Source organism: Carcharhinus amblyrhynchos, chromosome 31 (genome assembly GCF_965287045.1).
Source record: "Carcharhinus amblyrhynchos chromosome 31, sCarAmb.v2.hapA, whole genome shotgun sequence".
Classification (NCBI taxonomy): Eukaryota; Metazoa; Chordata; class Chondrichthyes; order Carcharhiniformes; family Carcharhinidae; genus Carcharhinus; species Carcharhinus amblyrhynchos.
This window is the reverse complement of record NC_137354.1, coordinates 19,606,961-19,634,509: the sequence shown is the minus strand read 5'-3', so window position 1 is coordinate 19,634,509 and position 27,549 is coordinate 19,606,961. Positions and strand designations below refer to the sequence as shown.

Here is a 27,549-nt window from a genome sequence, read left to right as displayed (position 1 = left end):
GAGGGGTGACACTGTTAATCTAGGACGGCATTGGTACAAAACTAGTGATGATCTTTGTTCAGGAAACCAGGACATGAATCAACTTGGATGGAAATAAGGAATTGAAGGGGGAAGAAGTCACTGTTGAGGTTAGTTGACAGGCCCCCAACAGCAACCAGTTTGTAGGGCAAACTGTACAAGAAGAAATATTGGGGCATGTCGTAAAGGGATGGCAATAATCTTGGGTGACTTTAACCTCCTTACAAAGACTGGAAAAACTCAGATTGTCAGCAGAAGCCTGGATGAGGAATTCATAGGATGCTTTCAAGACAGTTTCTTAGAGCAGAATGTTCCAGAGGAGCAAGTTATATTAGATTTGGTATTGCACAATGTGACAGAATTAATTAGAGTAAAGACACCCTGAGGTAGCAGTGGTCACAATATGATTAAGCTTTACATCCAATTTGAAGGAGGGAAGAGTGGGTCTAAGACTAGTATTTTAAACTTAAATAAGGGCAACAATGTGGGTATGAAAGCTTAGCTAGCTGGAGAGAACTGGGATACTGGGCAAGGCGATAGATCAGTGGAGAAGCAATGGTAGACATTTCAGGCACTATTTCAGAATAGTCAGAGTAAGTACTAGAAATAGAAATATTCTAAGAGGAGGACTCACCAACCATGGTTAATTAAAGAAGTTAAGGAAAGCATCTAACTTAGGCAATATAATTGAGCAAAAGTGACTGGCAGACGATTGTTCAGAATGTAAAGAATGACAAAGAACAGCTAATAAATAGAGCTTGAGAGGAAGATAGCTAAAAATGGAAAAATGAAAAACAGGAGTTTCTACAGGTATTGAAACAGGAAAAGAGTAAAGTGAGTGCTGTGTCCTCAAAGAGGAGATCGTGACCTGCATCTGAGGGATGTCGAAAATGCTGTTGGGTGTCCTGTTTGAGAAAAGGGGGAATGTTCTGTTATCCTTTTCAAAACATCACGAGATGTTCTGTGAACTTCTTCAAAAGTAAAGTTCTGTTGATAGAGCGCGCATTGTAGAAAGTGGGTTGACAATGAGGGTCTCCGTACTGCCTGATACAATTCGAGCTGTGAAAGGAAGAGGTTGGAAGGTGAATTTTTAAACGTGCGGTAAACCCCGTTCCGATTGCGACTGTAGCAGCAACACCGCAGCTTCCCCTGTCCGTGGGTCACCAGGGCGGCCATTTTGTAGAAAGGGTGTTGCTGGGAAAAAAGTTTGACACGCAGTGCTCTGGAGAGTGAAAATGGAGAGTTAATAGGAAATAAACAAATATTTTGCTTCTGTCTTCACTGTAAAAGCTAAAAGAACATTCCAGTATAAGCTGTGAATCAGGAGGTGGAAGGGAGAGAGGAACATGGTGGAAATTACATTCGCTGGGGAAGCTGTACCGTGCAAACTGATGGAGCTGCGGACTGACATCTGGGTCCTGATGGACTTCGTCCTAGGGCCTTAAAAGAGATGGCTAATGAGATAGTCATTGCGTTGGGATTCATTTTCCAAAATTCGTTAGATCCTGGAAAGGTTCCATCAGACTGGAAAGTAATAAATATAATCCCACTGTTCAAGAAAGGAGAGGGGCAGAAAACAGGGAACTATAGGCCAGTGAGCTTGATGTCTGTCACAGGAAAGGTGTTAGAATTGATCTCTGAGGAGGTTATAGCTGGCACTTGGGAAAGCTCGAGGTAATTGGGAAGGGTCAGCATTAGTGGGAGAGACTGGGATCCGGGAGCACAGCCTCAGAGTAAAGGGGTGACCCTTTAGAACAGAGATGAGGAGGAATTTCTTCAGTGGTGAATCTGTAGAACTCTTTGCCACAGAGGAAGCTGAGGAGGCCAGGTCATTGAGTGTCTGTGTGTAGGGGGATATGTGTGTGTGTCTGTGTGTGTACATCAGTGTGTGCGTCTGTGTGTGTGTATCTGTGTGTGTGCGTGTATGTGTCTGTGTGTTTGTGTGTGTGTGTTTTTCTGTGTTTGTGTCTATGTGTTTGTGTGTATTTCTGCATGTGTGTGTCTATGTGTGTATGTGTGCAGGCATGTCTCTGTGTTTGCGTGTGTGTGTGTGTGTCTATGTGTGTGTGTATTTCTGCATGTGTGTGTCTGTGTGCAGGCGTGTCTCTGTGTTTGCGTGTGTGTGTGTGTGTGTCTATGTGTGTGTGTATTTCTCTGTGTGTGTGTGTGCATGTGTGTGTGTGTATGTGTCTATGTGTGTGTATTTCTCTGTGTGTGTGTGTGCATGTGTGTGTGTGTATGTGTCTATGTGTGTGTATTTCTCTGTGTGTGCGTGTGTGTGCGTGTGTGTGTGTGTATGTGTCTATGTGTGTGTATTTCTCTGTGTGTGTGTGTGCATGTGTGTGTGTGTATGTGTCTATGTGTGTGTATTTCTCTGTGTGTGCGTGTGTGTGCGTGTGTGTGTGTGTAAGAGGAACGGGGAGTTGGAGACTTGTTGCATTTGGATGATTGGCATTATCCCTTTAAACAATAATGCCTGGCAAATGATTTAATCCCACCCCTTTAATAAATGTTGGATGTGGCGTTAGATTTTTCCAAGAGTTGGAAGCACTGAGTGTCTGTCAGAGCAGGTGATCCGCACTTCGAAAGCCTCGGGTCTGTATTAGATTGAGAGTCTGCTGCAATAGTTCAATCAGATCGAGAGAGAGAGAGAGGAGTGATAGTTAGAACCCATACACTTCCTCCTAACTCCGGTGCTGCCTCTGCTCTGGGTGTGTGCTTGCTTTTAAAGTGTGATTCATTCACTTGAGCTCTGGGCTCTGGCTGCAGAGGGCTGTCGGCTGTTTCGGGGGGAAGCTTCTGGAGTCCTTCCCCCCTCCAATGTTTCTTTCTGAGAGTGTGATCGAGGCGTACCCTGACTGCTGTTGGACGTGCTTGAATCGATCGGCTCGGGAGCCACGATGAGCTGTTGGCTATTCCTGCCACTGCTGGCCAGCGCCGTGTCCATCGCGGGGACTTGGACAGTGTAAGGAACAGTTTCTCATCACCCTCACCCAGCGCTTGTCCCATCGGAACGTGTCATCTCTCTGCTCTCCCCCTCACACCACTTGCACTTTTTATCGTGAAACCAAACTTTCTCTGAATTGTTCCTTCTGTAGTTTCCTAACTTCCCCCTCTCTCTCTCTTTCCTGGAAGCTCCATTCTGAAACTTCTATCTTTCTCTTCGCCAGAGCTGGTCTTGCTCAAGCTGCGAGCTTTCAATCTCAGGGAGGCTGTTGTCGAATTTCGCATTGCGAGTTCTGTCTTCGGATGGTTGTTGACTCCCCCACCTCCTCCTCCTCCCCCCCCACCAGTAACTTTCTGGTCCTATCTAAAAGATTTGCTGTCCTTTCCATTTATTCCTGCTGGATTTTGCCTTTTTTTCAGGCTTTCGAAGGGGGCCTCCAATCCACCACCACCCCCTCCCCTCCCCTCCCCACCCCTGGGTAATTGAGTAGAATTCTACCCCCAATCCTAAATCATTGGACCAACAACGTTTACCGTACTGGTGTGTGTGTGTGTGTGTGTGTGTGTGTGTGTGTGTGTGTGTGTGTGTGTGTGTGTGTGTGTGTGTGTGTGTGTGTGTGTGTGTGCAGTTCACGGCCCCCTGCTCCCTCCTCTCCGATGGGTAATGAATGGCAACATCTGATTATCTCTTGAAACCCGTCCTGGCCGTTCCTGGAGCACTCGGGGTTAACATTGATCGCTGCGTGCTAGTTCACCACCCGGGAAGAAGGCCTTGGTTGTTGCCAGTTTTTTGAGGATGGGGGTGGGGGGGTGGGGCGTGGGGGGCTGGGGGGGGGAACCCGTTTTGCGAAACGGAAAGGCGAATTGAAGAAATCGAGCCATCCTCCCACCCGGTTCTCAGCGTTAGGCCCACGTCGCGGACAAAGATGTGCGGCTTACGAAACAAATCCTTTCTGTCCACAGAGAAATCGCCGGTTCCCTCCATGCCGGTTCCCTTGTGTTACAGACTGGAGCCAGCAATGAAGGCCCATGGCTCCAGCAAACTTTGAAACCATGGAATTCCCTACAGTGCAGAAGGAGGCCATTCGGCCCATCGAGACTGCACCGACCACAATCCCACCCAGGCCCTATCCCCGTAACCCCATGCATTTACCTTAGCTAGTCCCCCTGACACTAAAAGGCAATTTAGCCTGGCCAATCCATCTAACCTGCACGTCTTTTGGACTGTGGGAGAAAAGTGGAGCACCCAGAGGAAACCCATGCAGACATGGGGGGAACGTGCAAACTCCGCACAGACAGTGCACTAAGACTGGAATCGAACCTGAGTCCTTGGTGCAGTGAGGCAGCAGTGCTAACCACTGTATCACCTCAAACAAATGACTTTGCTGGGAGTTGGGAATAGGGGGAGGGTATTTCAGCTGTTTTGGTTTGAATGTGAAGCCTGTATTTACAGAGAATCTGTTTGGTTCAGCTGGGTACAGGAACATGGCGTACAGCAATGGTGGTCAACCTGCTGCCTGGGGTGGGTGGGGTGGTGGGAACGGTGCAGCCTATTTGTGTTCTGAGTGTGGCTCCACAGGACAATTTGTTGACTGTTGCCACTTTCCATTCATGTAAAGTTTTTCCTACTGGTATGACTTGGGCAGCACGGTGGGACAGTAGTTAGCACTGCTACCTCACACTGCCAGGGGCCTGGGTTCGAATCCTGGTTAGGGTCACTGTTAGTGTGACACTATACCACCTGTAAAGCAAGGGCAAGTGAAGTGAGGTGTGTGCTGATTGTTCACAACATTGAGTGTGAGAGACGTGCACTCCCTCTGTGTCCAAAGTGTTTCTTTTGTTTTTACCATTTGAAGATGATGAAAGTTCTATTAATATAGAAATGATGAAGCTTTTTCTATAACTCATTATAAAATATTTGGTGTGTATTAAATGTATTTAATCTTATTTATGGGGTCACGGTTAGTGAACAAGCCCAGTTTCAATCTTGTGGCCCATTGAGATGCAGGAGGGCCACTCAAAGAGCCCACTCACCAACCTCGGTTACTCATCACTAGTTTACAGTGTGACACTGTCTAGGCATGGTTTACCCCCTTCCATCTATTGAAGACTGTACTATATTGAAATACACAGCTCGGCCTTTGGCATAGGTCCACCACATTTACCTACGCATTGGCCACACTCCGGCTCATAGGAGACTAAAGGTCCACTTATCAGAGAGGCATTGAACCCAAAGAAATGGGGTGGCACAGTAATTAGCACTGCTGCCTCTCAGCGCCAGGGACCTGGGTTCGATTCCTGGCTTGGGTCACTGTCTGTGGTTGGCATGTTCTTCCTGTATCTGCGTGGGTTTCTTCCAGGTGCTCCCCCGCTCCAAAGATGAGCAGGTTAGATGGATTGGCCATGCTAAATTGTCCCTTAGTGTCCCAAGATGTGTCGTTGAGGGGATTAGCCATACGAAATTGCCACTTAGTGTCCCAGGATGTGCAGGTTAGATGGATTGGCCATGCTAAATTGCCCCTTAATGTCCAAAGGTGTGTAGATTTGGGGGATTGGCCGTGCTAAATTACTTCTTTGTGTCAGGGAAACTTGCAGAGTGAATACAGAGGTTTACAGGGATAAGATCTGGGTGGGATCGCTGTTGGTGCAGGCTCGATGGGCTGAATGGCCTCCTTCTGCACTGTAGGCAGTCTATGATTCAATGATGCTTTCCAATAAACAGGTTTCCACAGAGTCTCAGTTGGGAATCACGAGTCCGTATTTCTAACGCAGGGTTATTCACCTCCGGAGTAATGTCACGGGAAGGATTATCATCCCACCCACCCCTCGGGAAGCAGATGGCACTGGGTGTGACACCAGCATTATATCCCGCTCACTTTTATTCTCCATCCAAATCATGAATGGATGGTGTAAAACCAGCTTTCCAACTCATCCCAAAGTGTTCCCGCCCAGTGAATCAGCTCACAGCTCCTCTCAATGTCTCCCCTTCTCCGGGATCCCAGGCTGTGAGAGGGCATCCCTCTCTCACACCCTGCCAGAGTCAGCTGTCTTTCGAAGAGTATATCTGACGAAGGTGCCTCTTCCCAAAGTGTTGTGTCAAATGCAATGTTTTAGGTTTTTTAAGCGTAGATATTTCCAAGAATCTAAAAAGCCTGATAGGCTATTTGGCCCATCGAGTCTGCACCGATTCTCCGAAAGAGCATCTTACCCAGGCCCATCCCTCCACCCTATTTCTGTAACCCCGCACATTTACCATGGCCAATCCATCTAACCTGCACTCTGCACAGACAGTGACCCAAGCCGGGAATCGAACCTGCCTCCTTGGCGCTGTGAGCCAGCAGTGCTAACCACTGTGTGTCCAGAGGAGGGAGCGAGCAATAATTCCGGTGCAGAAACTGAGATTATCCTGGAGAATGTCCGTGGCATTCCCTCGCTGTCGCTGGGTCAAAATCCTGGAATTCCCTCCCTAACAGCACTGTGGGTGTACCTCCACCACACGGACTACAGCGGCTCAGGAAGGCAGCTCACCACCACCTTCCCGAGGGCAACTAGAAATAAGATCATAAGAAATAGGAACAGGAGAAGGCCAGTTGGCCCCTCGAACCTGCTCCGCCATTCAATAGAATCATGAATAATCTGACACTTTTCACGTCCTGCCCTTTTCCCCTTGATTCCCTTACTGATCAAAAATCTATCTATTTTGTCCTTAAATATACACAAGGCAATCCAAAGATGTGCAGGTTAGGTTGATTGGCCATGGTAAATTGCCCTATTTAGTCAGGGGGATTAGCAGGGTAAATGTGTGGGGTTAAGGGGGTAGGGCCTGGGTGGAATTGTTGTTGGTGCAGACCCGAAGGGCTGAATGGCCTCCTTCTGCGGTGTAGGATTTCTGTAATTCTGTGCCCTCATAGCTCTCTGTTGCAAAGACTCACAGTCCTCTGAGAGGTGAAATTCCTCCTCATTTCAATCTTCAACCCTCTCAGTATTTACCCTCTCGAGCCCCTTAATGGGCAAAAAAAAGGCCAACATTTCCCAGTGAAGCCCTCATTTGATAATACGAACAAGTTCAAGGGATCACTCCTGACCTTGCGAACAAAGCCCCTTCAGATTAATCCCTCCCTTTGAAGCAAGGATTAATTGATTTAATTGGATGAACTGGATGCAGGTTCACCGATGCTGTCACTCCGGTTCCCATGATTCAGGCTCGGAAGGCCTGTGGAATTCATGGAATCATAGAATCCCCACAGAGCAGAAGGAGGCCATTCGGCCCATCGAGTCTGCACCTACAACAATCCCACCCAGGCCCTATCCCCTTAACCTCACATATTTAACCTGCTAATCCCCTGTCACTAAGGCACTGCCAATCCACCTAACCCGCATATTTTTGGACTATGGGAGGAAACTGGAGCGCCTGGAGGAAACCCATGTAGACATGGGGAGAATGTGCAAACTCCACTTGGACAGTCACCCATGGCCAGAATTGAACCCGGGTCCCTGGCGCTGAGGCAGCAGTGCTAACCACTGTGCCACCGTGCCACCCCAGGCATTGGCAGGGCTTTGGAAAGCTTTGTGTTGGGCCCCAGGCCCGTGCCAAGCTAACTGAATGTCGCTACGGCAATAAGTAATGTTTGCCTTCAAAGCTTGAATAGGTTTAGGACTTTATTCCCTGGAGCGTAGAAGAATGAGGGGTGATTTCATAGAGGTGTATAAGATTATGATGGGTATAGATAGAGTGAATGCAAGCAGGCTTTTTCCACTGAGGCTAGGGGAGAAAAAAACTAGAGGACATGGGTTAAGGGTGAAGGGGGAAAAGTTTAAAGGGAATATTGGGAGGAGGGGTTCTTCACACAGCAAGTGGTGGGAGTGTGGAATGAGCTGCCAGATGAAGTGGTAAGTGCAGGCTCAGTTTTAACATTTAAGGAAAAACTTGGACAGGTACATGGATGAGAGGGATGTGGAGGGATATGGTCCAAGTACAGGTCAGCAGGACTAGGCAGAAAAATGGTTCAGCACAGCCAAGAAGGGCCAAAGGGCCTGTTTCTGTGCTGTAATGTTCTATGGTTCTACGGTTCAGTGCCTTGGGAGGAGGCTTGTGGCACAGTGGGTAGTGCCCTCCATCTCTGGACCAGAAACTCTGGGTTCGAGTCCAATGCCAGGACTTGTTGGCCGCGGGAATGGGTCTTCAGCACGGTCTGGTGGCTGATAATCAGCTCAGGAAATCCTGCCACCACTATTCACCCCGAAGGGGGAAATATGGGCGCGAAGATCTGCAAGAGAGACAGAGAGAGAGAGTGCCCCTGGATAAGCCAGGTATAAATGCCGGAGACCTCCAACCTCATCTGCAGCTAGGATTCTCCGGTCTGGCTGCAGTGAATTGTTGGCTGAGTGTCAAATTCTCTGCGGGGGGGGTGGGCCGAATGAAATCGGAGAATCCCACCCAATTGCTTAGCCTTCCTGATCACTATCGAATGAATCCTGTGGGAATAAGGGTGGAGGGGAGTGGGTGCATGTGATGGGAATGGAGTGTTCTCAGATAGTAGCACGCTGATCTGCAGAGTTAGGAGATACCATTTTCCCTCAAGAGAATTGACTGCAAAATTCTCCAGTGTGGTTCTGAGGGAGTGCTGCACTGTTGGGAAGCGCTGTCTTTCTGATAGTGAAGCAAAGTCCTGTCTGCTCTGTTTTGAAGAGGAGCAGGGGGGTAGGGGTGGAGGGGGAGTTATTCCTGGTGTCCTGGCCAACTGCCTCAGTCAATCCGATCTTTATTATGTCTCTGTCTATGACATCTTGCTGTGCGCATGTGAGTTGCCATGATCATAATGAATGGCTGAGCAGGCTGAAGGGCTGAATGGCCTCCTCCTGCTTCTGATTTCCATATTTCTATGTTTGTCATATCACAACAGCGATGGAACTTCAGAAGCAAAAGGACTTTCTTGTCTCCAATGTGCTTTGGGAGGGTTTTGGTTAAAGGTGTGGTTGCAAATGTGGTTTTTCTTATCAGTTGAGAGTAGAGGTTAGTTCCTGGTGTGCCCGAGAGTCAGAAAGCCTACCTGCACTGATCGCCCAAGCTCCCGTCTGGCCCAGAGGCCTCGGGCGGCACCTGCCACCCACGGAATCGTACCTCAACACTAGCCAGTGACTTCAGAGAGGAGAGGTAAAACTGGCTGGGTTGGGGTGCGGGGGGGAGAGAAATAGGATCAGAATTAGGCCATTCAGCCCTTTCAGACTGTTCCTCCATTCACTATGATCATGGCTGATCATCCAACTCAATAGCCTGATTCCGCCTTCCCTCCCATATCCCCTTCACCCCAAGAGCTATATCTAACTCCTTCTTGAAAACATTCAAAGTTTTGGCTGCAACTACTTTCTGTGGTAGTGAATTCCACACATTCACCACCCTCTGGGTGAAGAAATTTCTCCTCACATCAATCCTAAATGGTTTACCCCTTATCCTCAAACTGTGACCTCTGGTTCTGGATTCCCTCACCCTCGGGATCGCCCTTCCTGCATCCACCCTTTAGAATTTTATTTAATTTTTTGATTCATTCGGGGGACATGGGTGTCGCTGTCTGGCCAGCATTTATTGCCCATCCCTAGTTGCCTGAGGGCAGTTGAGAGTCACTGTGGCTCTGGAGTCACATGTAGGCCAGACCGGGTAAGGATGGCAGATTTCCTTCCCCTAAAGGGCATTAGTGAACCAGATGGGTTTTTCCGACAATGGTTTCATGGTCATCAGTGGATTCTTAATTCCAGATATTTTTTGTTCAATTAAAATTCCACCATCTGCTGTGGTGGGATTCGAATCCGGGTCCCCAGAACATTAGCTGAGTTTCTGGATTAATAAACTAGCGATAATACCACTAGGCCATCGCTGGAAGAAATTTCTTCTCATCTCCGTCCTAAATGGCCTGCCCTGTATCCTCAGACTGTGACCCCTGGTTCTAGGCTCCCCCACCATCGGGACCATCCTTCCTACATCCACCCTATCTCGTCTTGTTGGAATTTTATAGGTTTCTATGAGATTTCCTCCCCCCCTCCCACACCCCGCACCTCATTCTTTTGAACGCCAGCAAGTTAAATCCATAGAATATAAGACTCGGTCACCTGTCAGTCCAATCCTCCTAGGAATCAGTCTGTACCTTAGGAACAGGAAGGAATGTGGGAACCGGAGCCCATAACCAGGACTGGAGTGTGCTGGACTTGGGGATTTTATGGAATTTGGGCCCTCAGCCTGTCATGTACTTGTAATATATTGAACGAAATATGAAAAATAAAGAAGGAAGAAGTTTTAATTCAGATTGCCAGCTTCGAATGTTGCCGGCTTTGGGGCCTTTTGGGATTTGGGGTGCCGGATGCGGAGTCCGGTACCTGTGCGCTGAATCCAGAGGCTGGCTGCAGTTCAGTGGGAGGGAGATGGAGGGGAAACAGTGGGTCAGGGTGGTACCTCAGCTTTCCTGGTCACTGCCCAGTGGCAGACAGTGATAGAGGCCTGGTGGACAGGATATGCATTGGTTGTCATAGCAGCCAAGTCACAGGGACAGCAGAACAGGGAACAATGACTTCTCAAATGGATTTAACCGGAAAAGAGTTGTTAGTGCTGGACAACCTTTTATTACTTGGGATTACCAACGTAACAGTAAGTCTAACACAATCCCAGACCTTGTGAGACTCATTGAACCACAGAGGCATCACATCTTGGAGGTGGCTGGCAAAGGAACCGGAGATGAGAGGGGAATTTTGATTCAATGCAGTGAGTTCATAGAATCACAGGATCCCTACAGTGCAGAAGGAGATCATTCGGCCCATCAAGCCCACCCAGGCTCTATCCCTGTAACCCCACATATTTATCCTGCTAGGGTCCCTGGCACTAAGGGGCAATTTAGCATGGCCAATCCACCTAACCCACACACCTTTGGACACCAAGGGGCAATTTAGCATGGCCAATCCACCTAACCTGCACATCTTTAGACTGTGGGAGGAAACTGGAGCACCTGGTGGAAACCCACGCAGACATGGGGAGAACGTGCAGACTCTGCACAGGCACTGACCCAAGGCTGGAATTGAACCCGGGTCCCTGGTGCTGTGAGGCAGCAGTGCTAACCATTATTAAGTGTTGCTAAGGTACAGACTGTAATCTGGTAAATGAAAAATAATGTGGGCAAAATGTGAAATTGTCCATTCTGACAGGAAAAAACATATTGGCCGGAATTTTACCGCTCCGCCCACCATGCGAATCAAAGTGGGCTAGGGGCAGACAATAGGAAGGCTCCGTTGACTTTATGCAGGATTTTACGGTTTCAGGACGAGTGAGGCAGTAAAATTCCGCCCACTATCTAAATGGTGAAAAATCGCAGATCTCTGAGCTGCAGAGGGATCTGGGTGTCCTAGTGCATGAATCACAAAAGGCTAGTGTGCAGGTACAGCTGGTAATTTGGAAAGCTAATAGAATGTTATTGTTTATTGTGAGAGGAATTGGATATAAATATAAAAGTAGGGAGGTTATGCTTCAGTTGTACAGGGGCATTGGTAAGACCACATCTGGAGTATTGCATACAGTATTGGTCTCCTTATTTAAGGAAGGATGTCAATGCATTAGAAGCAGTTTAGTGTCGGTTTATCAGACAAAAACCGGGAATGGGCAAGTTTGTCTGACGAGGAAAGGTTGGAAAGGTTAGGTTTGTATCCATTGGAGCTTAGAAGAGTAAGAGGTGATTTGATTGAAGCCTTTAAGATGCTGAGAGGTATTAGACAAGGTGAATGTGGAGAGGATGTTTCTTCTTGTGGGAGAAGCGAATAAGGGGGTCACTGTTTAAAAATAAGGGGTCGCCCATTTAAGAGAGAGAGGAAGAGAATATTTATTTTCTCAGAGTGTGATGAGTCCCTGGAACTCCCTTCCTCAAAAACAGTGGAAGCAGAGTCTTCGAATATTTTTAAGGCAGATTTTTTTTCTATGGGATGTGGGTGTTGCTGACTGAGCCAGCACTTATTGCCCATCCCTAGTTGCCCGAGGGCAGTTGAAAGTCAACCACGTTGCTGTGGTTCTGGAGTCACATGTAGGCCAGACCGGGTAAGGATGGCAGATTTCCTTCCCTAAAGGGCATTAGTGAACCAGATGGGTTTTTCTGACAATTGACAATAGTTTCATGGCCATCAGTAGATTTTTAATTCAGATTTTTGTTTATTGAATTTTTGTTTATTCAACTTCTACCATCTGCTGTGGTGGGACTCGAACTCGGGTCCCCAGAACATTAACTCTTAGATTCTTGATTATAGATAGTTTCTTGGTTAACAAGAAGGTGAAAGGTTATTGGGGGTCAGCAGGAATGTGGGGTTGAGGTTACAGATCAGCCATGGTCTTATTGAATGGGGTCGTAGGCCCAAGGGATCAGTGGCCGCTCGGTATGTTCATATGTTTGTGTGCAGGCACAGATGTTATGATCATAGAATCATAGAACCCTACAGTGCAGAAAGAGGCCATTCAGCCCATCGAGTCTGCACCGACCACAATCCACGCAGGCCTCACCCCAATATCCCTACATATTTTACCCACTAATCCCTCTAACCTACTCATCTCAGGACACTAAGGGGCAATGTTTTTTAGCATGGCCAATCAACCTAACCTGCACATCTTTGGACTGTGGGAGGAAACCGGAGCACCCGGAGGAAACCCAGGCAGACACTGGGAGAATGTGCAAACTCCACACAGACATGATCTGGATTGCTTTGCCTGAAAGGATGGTGGACATTGATTTTCAGGAGGGGAAACTGGATAAATCCCAAGGGAAAAGATTGACTGGGCTGTGAAAGGAAAGAGCAGGTTATGGATATCCATTGGAAAATTCCATCAAAGACACTGGCAGGGATACAATGGACCAAATGGCCTCCGCCTGCGCCCCCTCTGTAATAAAAGTGCAGCAACTATTTCTCCCTCTTCGTCGAAGAATTGTGGAATGTTAGTAAACCAGCCCAGGCAGGGATAGGACAGGCCCAGCTAGATCAGATGTCCCGTAAGAGTCTATACATCAAACAGCCCAGGTGGAACCTGAACCTCAGCATTCCAATGCTGGCACATTTAAAATATTTCTATAATCTCATCATCGGGAACCAGTTTGCACAAAGCAGTGATGCTGAGAAATGCCTTTAGGAGGTACCCGTGTCCTTATCCCCTTCATGTGTGATCCAACATAACATCCTGCACCCTCACTGGGACTCACTGGGTTTGGATTCATCACGTGATGTTCATAATCAGCCAATTCATCGATCATGTGACACACAGCCTTCCTACACCAATCGGAAAACAGGAAGACTCATTACCCCATTGGATCATGTTTGACTAACACCCAAATCGCCTTTCATTCCCCCTCCATTTCCAACATTGTTATATTTAGTGAAGAAAAATGTTCAAAGGAAATGACAGAGACAGATTGATCCTTTTTAATACCCCGATGATATTTCTCCAGGGTTGCACGCAGCCGTGTCCCGGAGACTGATCTTCAATTCCTGGGAGACTCCAGGCCAATCCTGGAGTGTTGGCAACACCAACTGTTTGGGGAGGCACGGTGGCACAGTGGTTAGCACTGCTGCCTCACAGCGCCAAGGACCTGGGTTCAATCCTGGCTTCAGTTCACTATATGTGTGGAGTTTGCACATTCTCCTGGTGTCTGTGTGGGTTTCCTCCGAGTGCTCCGGTTTCCTCCCCCAGTCCAAAGATGTGTAGGTTAGGTGGATTAGCCATGCTAAATTATTCCTTAGTGTCCAAAGATGTGCAGGTTAGATGGATTAGCCATGCTAAATTGCCCCTTAGTGTCCAAAGATGTGCAGGTTAGGGGATGTGGTCTGGGTGAGATTGTTGTCGGTTCAGGCTTGATGGGCCAAATGGCCTCCTTCTACACTATAGGGATTCTATTCTATGAACAGTCAGCAGTCCTCACCTACAGCCAGCAAGTAAATATTTTTAAGTTCTTATGATTAACCCTGTGGCCTGAGACTGCACTATTTATTCATATCGAATGTTCCTCTGTGCTACCACTGGAGCCTTATCTAGACCTCACTCATTTCAGTTCCATCCCCTGAATCTGTGGGATGCATTCCTCCCACTCCCCGTTCCTGAAAGACATTTTAAACATACTCTTCTCCTAACCGAAAACCGTTCTGTCCTCCCTCAGCAATCCCTCGCTGGAAGTGTGAGCGGGATTAATCTGCCCAAGTTCCTGGAGGGGAAATGCTGTCTGGCATGGTGGCACAGTGGTTAGCGCTGCTGCCTCACAGCGCCAGGGACCCGGGTTCAATTCCCGACCTCGGGTCACTTGTCTGTGTGGAGTCTGCACCTTCTCCCCGTGTCTGCGTGGGTTTCCTCCCACTGCCTGAAAGATGCGCTGGTTAGATGGATTAGGCATGGTAGCGCCTCTCAACCTATACCTGTGACCTCTTGGCCCTCTTGGAGGAGGGGTGGGCGGGGTGTGTTGAGGGGGGGGGAGCTGTAGGTTTGACCCCATTCCCTGTCTGTTAGAGACGTTGTTGCTTGAACCCTGAGCGGGAGACGTGGGGGGTGCTGAGGGTCAGTTGGCAATCATATCGCTTCAAAACTGAAAAATCCCACCCCTGAGGTCAATGCACCTTCCTAAGGTTCCTCCCCCCATCTCCCCAGCCAGCTACAATGGTGGGCAGGAGAGGAAAATTGCCCCAGTGGGTGAGACTGCATAAATATTGAATGTGGGGGCGAGCCTTGGCGCAGTTTTGATTTAAATCATGTGCGTTGGGTGACATTAAAGCAGACCCTCCATGGCAGGACGTGAGCCCAATTTTAATTCTAAAATTCTAAAGTACATGCGCTCTGTCCCTTTAAGAAACAGCCACTTTATTTTCCTTGTATCTGTCACACAAACCAAGGGGGAAAAGACACTGGTGCCAATCTTTCCTTTCGTTTGCCTTCCCCGCTTCCCTTCCTTATATCTGGAGGGAGGGGGGTGGGGTGAGAGCCAAATGGGCTGAATGGCCTCTTTCTGCGCTGTAGACTTTCTCTGGTTCTTGCTGCCTGAGGTTTCTGTTTTGTTGACATTTTCTCTCTAGTCAGGCTGCAGTGAAATTGTCGAGCGAGGCCAGGGTAGCAGATTAATTCTTCATGTTATGAAAACACAGGCCCTTTTATCTGCTGGATAAGGACGTGCTCGCAACGGGTTGTCCAATTCGTTCCGCCGAGACGCTTTAACAGATTTCTGTTTGTTCTCGGCCTTCATCGGAGTGAGGCCTGCAAAGGCCGCTGGAGTGGGAGAGGCGCAGATGCTGTGTCTATTAACACTTGAGCTGTGGCCTCAACCACCTCAGCTCCCCACCTCCGCACCTCCCCCCACTCCCTTCCCAAGATTGTCTGGGAATCTCCAGGGATTAAATCCCAATTTTCCAGGACACCGCTGAGAGGGGGAGGGGCAAGGAAAATGGAGGCACGAAACAAAGGTGATATTTTTGGTTAGCACTGCTGCCTCACAGGGACTGCGCCAGGGACCCTGGTTCAATTCCAGCCTCGGGTCACTGCCTGTCTAGAGTTTGCACATTCTCCCCGTGTCTGCGTGGGTTTCCTCCGGGTGCTCCGATTTCCTCCCATAGTCCAAAGATATGTAGATTAGGTGGATTGGCCATGCTAAATTGCCCCTTAGTGTCAGGGGGACCAGCTAGGGTAAATATGTGGGGTTAGGGGAATAGGATCTGGGTGGGATTGTGGTTGGTACAGACTCAGTGGGCCGAATGGCCTCCTTCTGTACTGTAGGGATTCTATGAACATTCTATTTTACTTTCTCTTTGAGTACTTTGGGTTTTACAAGTTATAGCGAGACTTGGGGGGGAAAGGCTGGGGATCAACAAATCATCCAATCGGTGAATGAAGGGTTCACCAACAGGAAGGCAAGATGGGAGTGCATGGGCATGACAGTCGGTGATCTTGTGATGGTATCGCCAGAATCATAGGCTAGGATTTCCCATTCCCGTCCACCGATGGGATATTCCAGCCCTGCTGAGGTTAATGGACTTCTGGCTGGCTTGCTGCCATTGGGGTGCCTACCACGGTGGGGAGGGGGCCATAGTCATAATGGCACAGAAGGAGGCCATTCGTCCCAGCGAGCGCATGCCAGCTCTCTGGAGAGCAATCCAGACAATCCCACATTCCCGCTCTATCTCCATATTAAGTGCCCCCACTCAATTTCTTTTTGAAGTCATTCATCATCTCCACTTCCATCACCCTCTGGGGCAGGGAGTTGCAGCTCATTACACTTACTGATTAAAAAAAAGTTCTTCCTCAGATTCCCCCCTTGACACCTCTCGTCCAAAGTCTGAAATTTGTGCCCCAGGTCCTTGAAAGGTCAGCCATTGCGAACAGTTTTTCTCTGTTGATGTTAATCTTGTACATCTCGATCGAATCTCCCCTCAGTTGCCTTTACTCCAGGCAGAACAACCTCAGCCTCTCGAACCTCGAGATAAGACCCCTCATCCCTGGAACCAATCAGACCAATCTCCTCCGCGCCCCTCTTGAGGATCCTCACTCACATCCTCCCTGAAGTGCGCTGACCAGAATTGAACCCAGTGTTCTAGTCGTGACCAGACCAGCACTTTATAAAAATTTAAAGTTTATTTATTAATATCACAAGTAGGCTTGCATCAACACTGCAATGAAGTTACTGTGAAAATCCTCTAGTCGCCACACTCCGGCTTTTGGGTACACTGAGCGAGAATTTAGCACCTAACCAGCCTGTCTTTCGGACTGTGGGAGGAAACCAGAGCACCTGGAGGAAACCCACGCAGACATGGGGAGAACGTGCAGACTTTGCACAGACAGTGACCCAAGTTGGGAATTGAACCCGGGTTCTTGGTGCTGTGAGGCAACAGTGCTAACCACTGTGTCACCTGATGCTTGACAACTGAGTTATGGGCAGAGTCCAAATTATACTGTTTGGTGTACCCAGGTCTGTGTTACCTTAACTCTGAACTGGAGTGGCTAAGGTATGTTAGAGAGATGCATTCTCTCCATTCTCCTTGCCTTATCATGTATAACTATCAGTTATTAAAGCTTTTAATTTTTTATTTATTCGAGGTTTTAATCGTTTGATGATTTGTTCATGGGATTTGGGCCTCACTGGTCGGGCCTCACTTAAAACTTCAAATCCTTACTGTCCAGAAGGAGGCCATTCGGCCCATCGAGCCTGCACCAACAGCAATCCCACCCAAGGCCCTATCCCCGCAACCCCAGGCATCCACTCTGCTACTCCCCCTGACATTAAGGGGCAATTTAACTTGGCCAATTAACCCAACTTGCACGTCTTTGGATTGTGGGAGGAAACTGGAGCATCTGGAGGAAACCCAAGCAGACATGGGGATAATGTGCAAACTCCACACATCTTGTGAGCCGAGGCCGGAATTGAACCTGTGTCCCTAGCGCTGTGAGGCAGCAGGGCTAACCACTGCACCACCGTGCCGCCCAGTTTATTGCCCATTCCTGAGGGGGAGAGAATATAGCAGAAGAAGAGGGGTAGCGAGAGATAGTTGGAACCGCCTTCTTGAACCACCACAGTCCATGTGATGTAGGTACACCCACAGTGCTGTTAGGGAGGGCGTTCCAGGTTTTTGACCCAGTGACAGTGAAGGAACGGTGATACATTTCCGAGTCAGGATGGTGAGTGACTTGGAGGGGAACTTGCAGATGATGGTGTCACCAAGTATCTGCTGCCCTTGTCCTTCTAGATGGTAGTGGCTATGGGTTTGGAGGGTTTTGTTGAAGGAACTTTGGCAAGTTTCTTGTAGATGGTACACATTGCTGCCTCTGTGCGTCAGTGCTGGAAGGAGTGCATGTTTAAAATGTTGAATAGGGTGTGAATCAAGCGGGCTGCTTTGTCCTGGATGGTGTTGAGCTTGTTGAGTGTTATTGGAGTTGCACCCATCCTGGTTTTGTAGATAATGGACAGGCTTTGGGGAGATGATCTTAAGGCCATAGTATTTGTATGGCTGGCCCAGTTCAGTTTCTGGCCAATGGTAACCTTTAGGATGGAAATAATGGGGGATTCAGTGCTGGTAATGGTTACATTCTTTTTTAATTTGTTTACGGGATGTGGGCATCGCTGGCATTTATTGGCCATTTCTGAGGGTATTTCAGAGTCAACCACATTGCTGTGGCTCTGGAGTCACATGTAGGCCAGACCAGGTAAGGACAACTGATTTCCTTCCCTAAAGGACATTGGTTTCATGATCATCGGGAGACTTTTCATTCCAGATTTGTATTAGAGTCAGAGTCATAGAGACATCCAGCACAGAAACAGGCCCTTCGGCCCAACTCATCCGTGCCGACCATGTTTCCCAAACTGAACTAGTCCCATTTGCCTGCGTTGGGCCCATATTCCTCTAAACCTTTCCCTTCCACATACCTGTCTGTAATAAGTCCACGGAGGCAGAAGTCCCTTCACCAAAATCCCTTTATTTACAAGTCTGACAACAGTGTAAGAGTGTTTTCAGTTAGCAGTCCACACTTGGAGTGCCAGCGGAACTGACACGCCTGGTTAAATACAAAGCAAGAGGCTCCATGATTGGCCCATCAATTTGGCCCTTAACCAGGGAGTTCATATTCTAATAGGCCTACCTCAATCACCTAATTAAAGTTATTACACTGTCCAAATGTCTTTTAAATGCTGTAATTGTACCCGCCTCGTCCACCTCCTCTTCCATACACACACCACCCTCTGAATGAAGAAGTTGCCTCTTTAAATCTTTCTCCTCTCATCTTAAACCTTTGCCCTCTAGTTTTGGACTCCCCTAACCCTGGGGCAAAGACACTGGGCTATTCACCTTACCTCTGTCCTTCACGGTTTTATAAACCTCTGTAAGGTCACCGCCTCATCCTCCTCCACTCCGGGGGAAAATTGAATTTAGATTTCACCCATCTGGTGGGATTTGAACCCAGAGCGTTACCCTGGATCTCTCGATTACCAGCGACAGTACCACTGCACCACCATCTCCTTGCCTCTGCAACTCTTGTTTGAGGTGGTCATTGTCTGGCCCTTGGGTGGCACAGAAGTCATTTGCTATTTGTTAGCCCAAGCCTGAATATTGTCCAGGATGTGCTGCACGCAGGCACAGACTACAGATAGTATCGGACCTTCAACTTTCATCATACATCCTGAGGGCTGAGGGAGGAAGATAAGCTGCCCCTTTAAGGTTGAACCTACAGTCAACTTTAAGTGGGTTATAAATAACAGGGAAAACAGCCTTAGAATAACCAGCTTCTTGGAAGAGAGAAGCAGATGAGGATTCGATTGGGAATAAAAGAGACTTTCATATTGCAATGTATCAAAGTGATTCTGGAAGCTCTGTGTCACTTCACTCACTGTATGTTTCAATGAGGAAGTTCATGGCCATTGCATCAGTAGCTGGAACAAGATATATTTGCAGCACATCAGTGACTAAATGATTCTCCAGCCCGTTAGATACTACAACGAGTGGCAGCTTACCATAGAGCCCCAGGCAGACAAGAGAATGAGGCCTTTTATGTCACATGCAGCCATCTCCATTCCTATCTGGAACGACCCACAAATTCTCCTGTTTCATCAGATTGTCCATGCCAGCCGTATCCCATCAAGCGATGGCTTGTGTTTATCTATCGTGGGGCGCCACAGTGCTTAGCACTGCTGCCTTACAGTGCCAGGACCTGGGTTTGATTCCTGGCTTGGGTCACGTCTATGTGGAGTCTGCACATTCTCCTCGTTTCTGTGTGGGTTGCTCCAGTTTCCTCCCACAGTCCAAAGATGTGTGGGTTTAGGTGGATTGGCCCTGCTAAAGTTGACCCTTATTGGCCCGGGATGCGTAGGTTAGAGGGATGAGTGGGGTAATGTGTGGGGTTATGGGGATACAGATTAGGTGGGATTGTTGACGGTGCAGACTTGATGGGCCGAATGGCCTCCTTCTGCACTGTAGGGATGCTCCGATTCTACCCAAACAGGCGACTAAGGGATTTTCACAGTAACTTCATTGCAGTGTTAATGTAAGCCTACTTGTAACTAATAAATAAACTTTATAAGGAGCAGGAGTAGGCCATTTGGCCCCTCGAGCCTGCTCCACCATTCAATAAGATCGTGGCTGATCTTTTTGTAGATTCAGCTTCACTTAGCCGCCCGCTCACCATAATCCTTAATTCCTCTATGGTTCAAAAATTTATCTATCCTTGCTTTAAAAACATTCAATGAGGTAGCCTCAACTGGGCAGGGAATTCCACAGATTCACAACCCTTTGGATGAAGAAGTTCCTCTTCAATATCTTTGGAGATATAACTCTTGGGATAAACGGAGATCAGTGGATATAGGGGGAAGGCAGGATCCGGCTTTTGAGTTGGACAATCAGCCATGATCATAATGAATGGCAGAGCAAGCTCAAAGGGCCAAATGGCCTCCTCCTGCTCCTACTCTCTGTGTTTCTATGTGTCGTTCACGTTTAAAACACTCTGAGGTGTTTCACAGGAGCAACATCGGGGGAAACATTGAACATCAAACCACTTAACTGTTTTCACTCTGGATCAAAGTATGTTTTTAAGATTGCAATGGAGATATTTATTAGCCGTAATTGTCTGAAACTTTCTATTATAGTTCTTCGGTAAGGAAAATGCTTTAAAACACCACTCCCCCCCACCCCACCTGCCTTTCTGAAGCATAGTCATTCTTTTTGGAATGTAGGAAACTTGGCAAGCAATCTGTGCACAGTAAGATCCCATCATGCAGACCGTTGACTCCCATCCATTGACTCTGTCTACGCTTCCTGCTGTCTCGGCAAAGCAGCCAGCACATTTAAGGATCCCACGCACCCCAGACATTCTCTCTTCCACCTGCTTCCTTTAGGAAAATGATACAAGAATCTGAGGTCACGTATCAACTGACTCAAGAACAGCTTCTTCTTCCCTGCTGCCATCAGACTTTCGAATGGACCTATCTTACCCTAAGTTGACCTTTCTCTACACCCTGGCTATAACTGTAATTCTACATTCTGCACTCTCTTCTTTCCTTCTCTATGAATGGTATGCTTTGTCTGTATAACGTACAAGAAACAATGCTTTTCACTGTATACAAATACATGTGACAATAATAAATCAAATCAAATCAGCAGTGAGTGATAAGAACTGGGTTTTTTAGGTGAGTGATTAATATCGGATGGGACGTGGGATATTTTTGCCACCAGCTAATCGGGTCTTTGGTTTGAGCAGGCCCATTGGATAGTGCAGCACTCTCTCAGTACCACGCCGGAGGGTCAGTCCTTGTGATGGGGCAAAGCAGGCCCTCAACCAAACTGCGGCCTACAGGACTCCAAGCTTTCTGTTTTTCTGCACAGTGTTCGCTGTTTATCGCAATCCAGATTCGAGGCGTACAGCCCAGCAAAAAAGTTTTCTTGTTAACATTGTTGCCTTGACTGGCGTGGTTGGAACACTCATGTTTGTATCCTTACCTTGAAAAATAATAACATGTACTTTTTCTCCAGCAAGATACTGTATTATTAACAATCTGAAGGGAGATTTTTCCCACGTGGGGCACCTGACAAAACATTGCGGCTAACAAAATTGTCCACTTAAAACCATAAGGATATAAGAAATAGGAGCAGGAGTAGGCTGTGTGGCCCCTCAAAAATGCCATGCCAATTAATAAGATCATCGCTGATCTGCTCATGGCCTCAACTCCATTTCTTGCACCCACTGACATCTCCTCCTCCCCATAACCCTTGTAGGTCAAACATTTTTCTATCCCCTAGCTTTAAATATATTCAATGACTTGGCCTCCATTGCTCTCTGAGAGAAGAAATTCCTCCTCAGCTCCATCTTATTCTGAAACGTCTCCCCCTCTAATGCTTCACTCCCCCTCTAGGAAATTGCCCCGCATCCTGTCAACATCGACCTTGTCAAAGCACCCCCTCCCCCATCCACAATCACCCATGTTTCGGCAAGATGGCCTCTCATCCAATGAGTACAGACCCCGAAGTGCTCAACCTCTCCTCATACGACATCCCCCTAGGAAAAGGCCCAGCAAACCTTCTCTGATCTGTCCCCAAGCTATTCCTCTTTAAGTAAGGAGATTAAAGTCGTACACAGCACTTTAGGTGTGGCCTCACCAACATCCTATTCAGTTGTAGCAAGACTTTACACTCCACCCCTCTTGTGATAAAGGACAACATTCCATTTGCCTTCCTAATTATTTACCTTACCTGCATTCAGACATTTTTTGTGATTCATGTACAAGGACACCCAGATCCCTCTGTAATTTGCATTCTGTAATCTCTCACTATTTAAATAATATTCTGTTTTTTCTACTTCTCTCACCAAACTCCACTTACCAGAATTTGCTAAGTCTGAAATAGCCTGTCCCTGGTTGGTTCCAGAATGTATTATTCTAAGAATCTGTCATGAACACAACTATAAACTCATCCTCCAGGCTACTTTTGTCAAGTTGATTAGTCCAATCTATTTGATGATGGAAATTGCCCATGATTATCGTGGTACCTTTCTTTGAAGCCCCCACTATTTCTGAGATTATATCCAGTTTGACAGCATAGCTATTGTTACGGGAGCCTATTTATCTCCAGTGACTTATTCCCGAGCTATACCTTATCTCCAGCCAAATTAGAACAAAGATCAAAGAAAATTACAGCACAGGAACAGGCTCTTCAGCCCCCCCAAGCCTGCACCAGCCATGCTGCCTGACTGAACTAAAACCCCCTACCCTTCCGGGGGCAATTTCCCTCCATTCCCGTCCTATTCATGTATTTGTTCAGACGCACTTTAAAACTCACTATTGTGTCTGCTTCACTACCTCCCAGGCAGTGAGATCCAGGCACCCATCGCCCTCTGTGTAAACAACCTGCCTTGTACGTCTCCTTTAAACCTTGCCCCTTGCACTTTAAACCTGTGCCCCCTAGTAATTGACTCTTCCACCCTGGGAAAAAGCTTCTGACTATCCACTCTGTCCATGTCCCTCATAATCTTGCAGATTTCTATCAGGTCTCCCCTCAACCTCTGTCGTTCCAGTGAGAACAAACCAACTTTCTCCAACCTCTCCTCATAACTAATGCCCTCCATACCAGGAAACATCCTGGTAAATCTTTTCTTAATTCTGCATTTTCACCTTCCGAGCCAACATTATTTCTCACCATTGTATTGATTGCACCCTTTATTAACAGAGCCACCCCACCTCCTTTCCCTTCCTTCCCATATTGGATAACCTCAAATATTCAGCTTCCAGCCTTGGTCACCTTGCAATGCCCCCTCTGTAACGCCCATCACATCATCCTCATGTATTTCTATTTGAGCTATCAATTCATCCTTTTGTTACAAATGCTTCATTCATTCAGCTAATGAGTCTTTAATTCTGTCTTATTATCATATTTCCTTACTTTGACCTATTTGCTGGTTTACTCTTGTGGTTGTATGCTTTGTCCGTTCCAGTTACAATGCTAGTTATCAGTGCTTGTATCTCTATCCTGCTTTATCCTTCCCTGTTAGCTTTAATTATTACCTAAATGGAGAGCAGATTCAAAATGTTTCTGGGCAGAAGGATTTGGGTGTCCACGTTCATGAATCGCGGAAGGTTGGTATGCAGGTGCAGCATGTAATGAAAAAGGCAAATAGGATGTTAGCATTTATCGGGAAAAGGATTGGAGTAGAGAAGTGTTGTTGCAATTATATAGAGTGTTGGTGAGACCAGATCTCCAGTTTTGAGGAAGGATGTGCTTCCGGAGGTGAATTTCCTATGGGAAGGCGATGGCTCATGATATTATTGTTAAATTATGAATCTAGAAACTCAGCTAAAGACCCAGGTTCGAAATCCCACCACAGCAGATGGTGAAATTTGAATTCAGTTTTTAAAAATCTGGAATTAAGAATCTACTGATGATCTTGAAACCATTGTCAATTGTCAGAAAAACTCATCTATTTCACTAATGTCCCTTTAGAGGAGGAAATCTGCCATCCTTATTGGTCTGGCCTATATGTGACTCCAGAGCCACAGCAATGTGGTTGACTCTCAACTGCCTTCAAGGGCAAATAGGGATGGGCAATAAATACTGGCCCAGCCAGCGATGCCCATGTCCCATGAATGGATTAAAAAAAAGCACATTCATCTGTTCTAAATTCATGGAAGTTCCCAATAAATGTATCTAATACTATTTTGCATCCTTCCCTTTTTCAGAAGGTGTAGTTTAATATAAAGTATTTTATTTTTTCTAACTGTCTCTGAGGTGACCCCTCAGAGATCTGTCAAGGCTGGAAAGTTTGAGCCACACCAGTCTCCTCATAACTCAGATTCCTGTTAACACATCACTAGCCTCTCGTCTCCTCTCTGTAATTGACTTTGCCATGAGCTCACTGGACGCTGGTCAGAGACTCGAGGGGCTGAATGGCCTCCTCCTCTTCCTGCATTCCTAATAAGCAGCTCACGGCCTGGTCTGCCGGCCAGTCGAGACAGCGACAGGAATGGAGGCAATCTGGGCGGATGTGATTCGCAGTCAGGGAAGCAGCTGATTGGCTGCACCAGGTTCAGTTTAGCACATGATCAGGGGCCACATTGTCACACGCTCCCCTCCCTGTCTCCATCAGCCCTAGACCCCTCCGCCCGCCCACAGTTAAACTCATTACCCCTCCAGTCCCTGCCTCCACCCTCTTGCTTTGTCCTGTTACCGGCAACTTCAGATTAAATTCTGTAATTCATAAAGTCATAAGATATAGGAGCAGAATTAGGCCATTCGGCCCATCGAGTCCACTCTGCCATTCGATCATGGCTGATATGCTCCTCATCCCCATCTTCCTGCCTTCTCCCCAAAACCCTTCAACCCATTAAAAATCTGTCTAACTCCTCCTTAATTTTACTCACTGTCCCAGCATCCACCGCACTTTGGGGCAGCGACTTCCATAGATTCACAACCCTTTGGGAGAAGTAGTTTCTCCTCAACTCTGTTTTAAATTTCCTATCCCTTATCCTAAGACTATGACCTCTCGCCCTAGAATGTCCCACAAGAGGAAGCATCCGCTCCACGCCTACTTTATCCAGACCTTTTATCATCTTGTGTACCTCAATCTGATCTCCCCTCATTCTTCTAAATTCCAGAGAGTATCGGCCTAAACCGTTCAATCTCTCTTCACACGACAAACCCCTCATCTCTGGAATCAATCGATTCCTGATGTAAACACTTCTCCACTTCTCCCTCATCCTTTAACACTCCTTTTATAACCCTCTTTTCCCTTCCTAATGTCTCTCCCTTCAATTAAGAGCCCATTCCACACCACCCCCAGTCCCCCACCCTCCAACAAGCCTCTGTGAAGGGCCCAGGGTTGTTTTCTGTGTAAAAACACAGCGATGGGTTGTGTTTGTGAAGGGATATTGATTGCCTTTGGAATGTATTTCATTGTGGTTTCCATGGAACCCGTGATGATGGATAACGCAAAGAACCCCTTTCGCGCCCAAAGCCAATAGCAATTCCCTCCCACTCACAAAGTCAGGAGGGGCACCTTAGTAACTGTGTGTGATAGACATTCTGTCAAGGCTGTACAATATTTGTGAAATTAAATGTTCATGTTCAGAGTGTTGGTTCAAGTCGAAGGCATCCACTCGTCTGGGAGATGGTGGACTGCACCAAGGGCAAGGTCAATTCTGTATAGGACATTGTCCGTTCAGGCTGCAGAGGCTGATTGGTGGATGGCACTCCCTCTCCCAGGTGGCACAGACAGTCCAAGGTGGACCAATGAGTTTTTCCTTCTGCTGTGCCCTTTTCCGCCATCTTGTCCTTTCTTTTGCCCCCCAAGAATCATAAAACCCTGACAGTGCAGAAGGAGGCCATTTGGCCCATTGAGTCAACACTGATCGCAATCCCACACGGCCTTGTTCCCATAACCCCACATATTCATTCTGCTAATCCCCCTGTTACTCGGGCAGTTTAGCATGGCCAATCCACCTAACCCGCACATTTTCGAACTGTGGGAGGAAACTGCAGCACCCGGAGGAAACCCACCCAGACATGGGGAGAATGTGCAAACTCCACACAGACAGTGACCTAAGCCGGGAATTGAACCTGAGTCCTTGGCGCCGTGAGGCAGCAGTGCTAACCACTGCGCCGTGCACCTTGCCAGGAATTGCCCCAATATCTTTCCGGGGCGGTAAGGTGGAAGTGGGGCCTGTTTCTTCGGTTCGCCTGAGTTGTCCGTGCTGAGAACGCAAGGCTGCTACACCCAGAGCTTTGATCTTTTGGAGCGGTTGCTGAACAACCACATGTAAGTTGGACGCGGCAACCGTGGCCTTGGCAATCCTGCTGCTGATTTTGGCATCGAGGGACAGGTTAATTAGTCGGCAATTGTTGACCCAGCGTAACCAAACTGTTCCAAATTACACAGGAGCAAAATGACACCGTGTTAAATCAGTTTTTAAAATTTCCTTTCAGAAAAGTAAACATTGGAGATGGACAGAGAGGGAGGGAACGCACAGAGCTGTCAGAATCAGGAGGCCCATAACTCCAGGAACGTAGAAACATAGAAACTAGAAGCAGGAGTAGGCCATTCGGCCCTTCGAGCCTACTCCACCGTTCATTTTGATCATGGCTGATCATCGAATTCAATATCCTGATTCCCCCCTTCCCCGCCCATATCCCTTAATCCCTTTAGCCCTAAGAGATATATCTAATCCCTTCTTGAAATCACACACGTTTAGGCCTCAGCTGCATTCTGTGGGAGTGAATTCCACACATTCACCACCCTGTGGGTGAAGAGATTTCTCCTCACCTCAGTCCTAAAGGGTCTGTCCTTTATCCTCAAACTATGGCCCCTAGATTTTTAATTTAACTTCGTATATGTTTCATACCTAAACTCCAATGTATTTAAGTTTATTTATTTATTAGTATCACAAGCAGGCTTACATTAACACTGCAATGAAGTTACTGTGAAAATCCCCCAGTTGCCACACTCTGGCGCCTGTTCCGATACACTGAGAGAGAATTTAGCACGGCCAATGAACCTGACCAGCACATCTTTCAGACTGTGGGAGGAAACTGGATCACCCGGAGGAAACCCACACAGACATGAGGAGAATGTGCAGACTCCGTACAGTGACCCAAGCCGGGAATTGAACCTGGATCCCTGGCGCTGTGAGGCAGCAATGCTAACCACTGTGTCACCGTGCTGCCCCAGTAACTTCATTGTAAGCCTACTTGTGACACTAATAAATAAACTAGTTCTGAACTCCCCCCACCATTGGGAACATTCTATCTGAATTTACCCTGTCTAATCCTGTTCGAATTTTATAAGTTCTATGAGATTCCTCTCTCACTCCTCTAAACTCCAGTGAATATAATCCTAACCGACTTAGTTTCTCCTCATATGTCAGACTTGCCATCCCAGGAATGCATAACATATCTAATCAGAGCTGGTAACTTTACATCGCCAACATGCCAAGGAGCTGGCAGTCTGGGGGTTGGCAGAGAGTGAATGCTTTTCACTCTGCTTTTGTTCCTGGGTTGTCAGTACCACTGGGCAATCCTGCAGTGTCAGTGGCAAAGTCAAAGATCAGTGACAGAAAGAGAGCGAATCGCTTATCAGTC

General features: G+C 47.4%; 1 protein-coding gene across 1 annotated transcript in view; it reads left to right on the top strand.

Moving 5' to 3' along the window:
- Positions 1 to 2,529: 2,529 nt before the first annotated feature.
- LOC145360427 (transmembrane protein 150A) overlaps positions 2,530 to 27,549 on the top strand; it is a 43,434-nt gene continuing 18,414 nt past the window's right edge. The window contains exon 1 of the mRNA XM_080215633.1: positions 2,530 to 2,983. Coding sequence (XP_080071759.1) covers positions 2,919 to 2,983 — 65 coding nt within the window. The 5' untranslated portion in view covers positions 2,530 to 2,918. The remainder of the gene's footprint in view (positions 2,984 to 27,549) is intronic.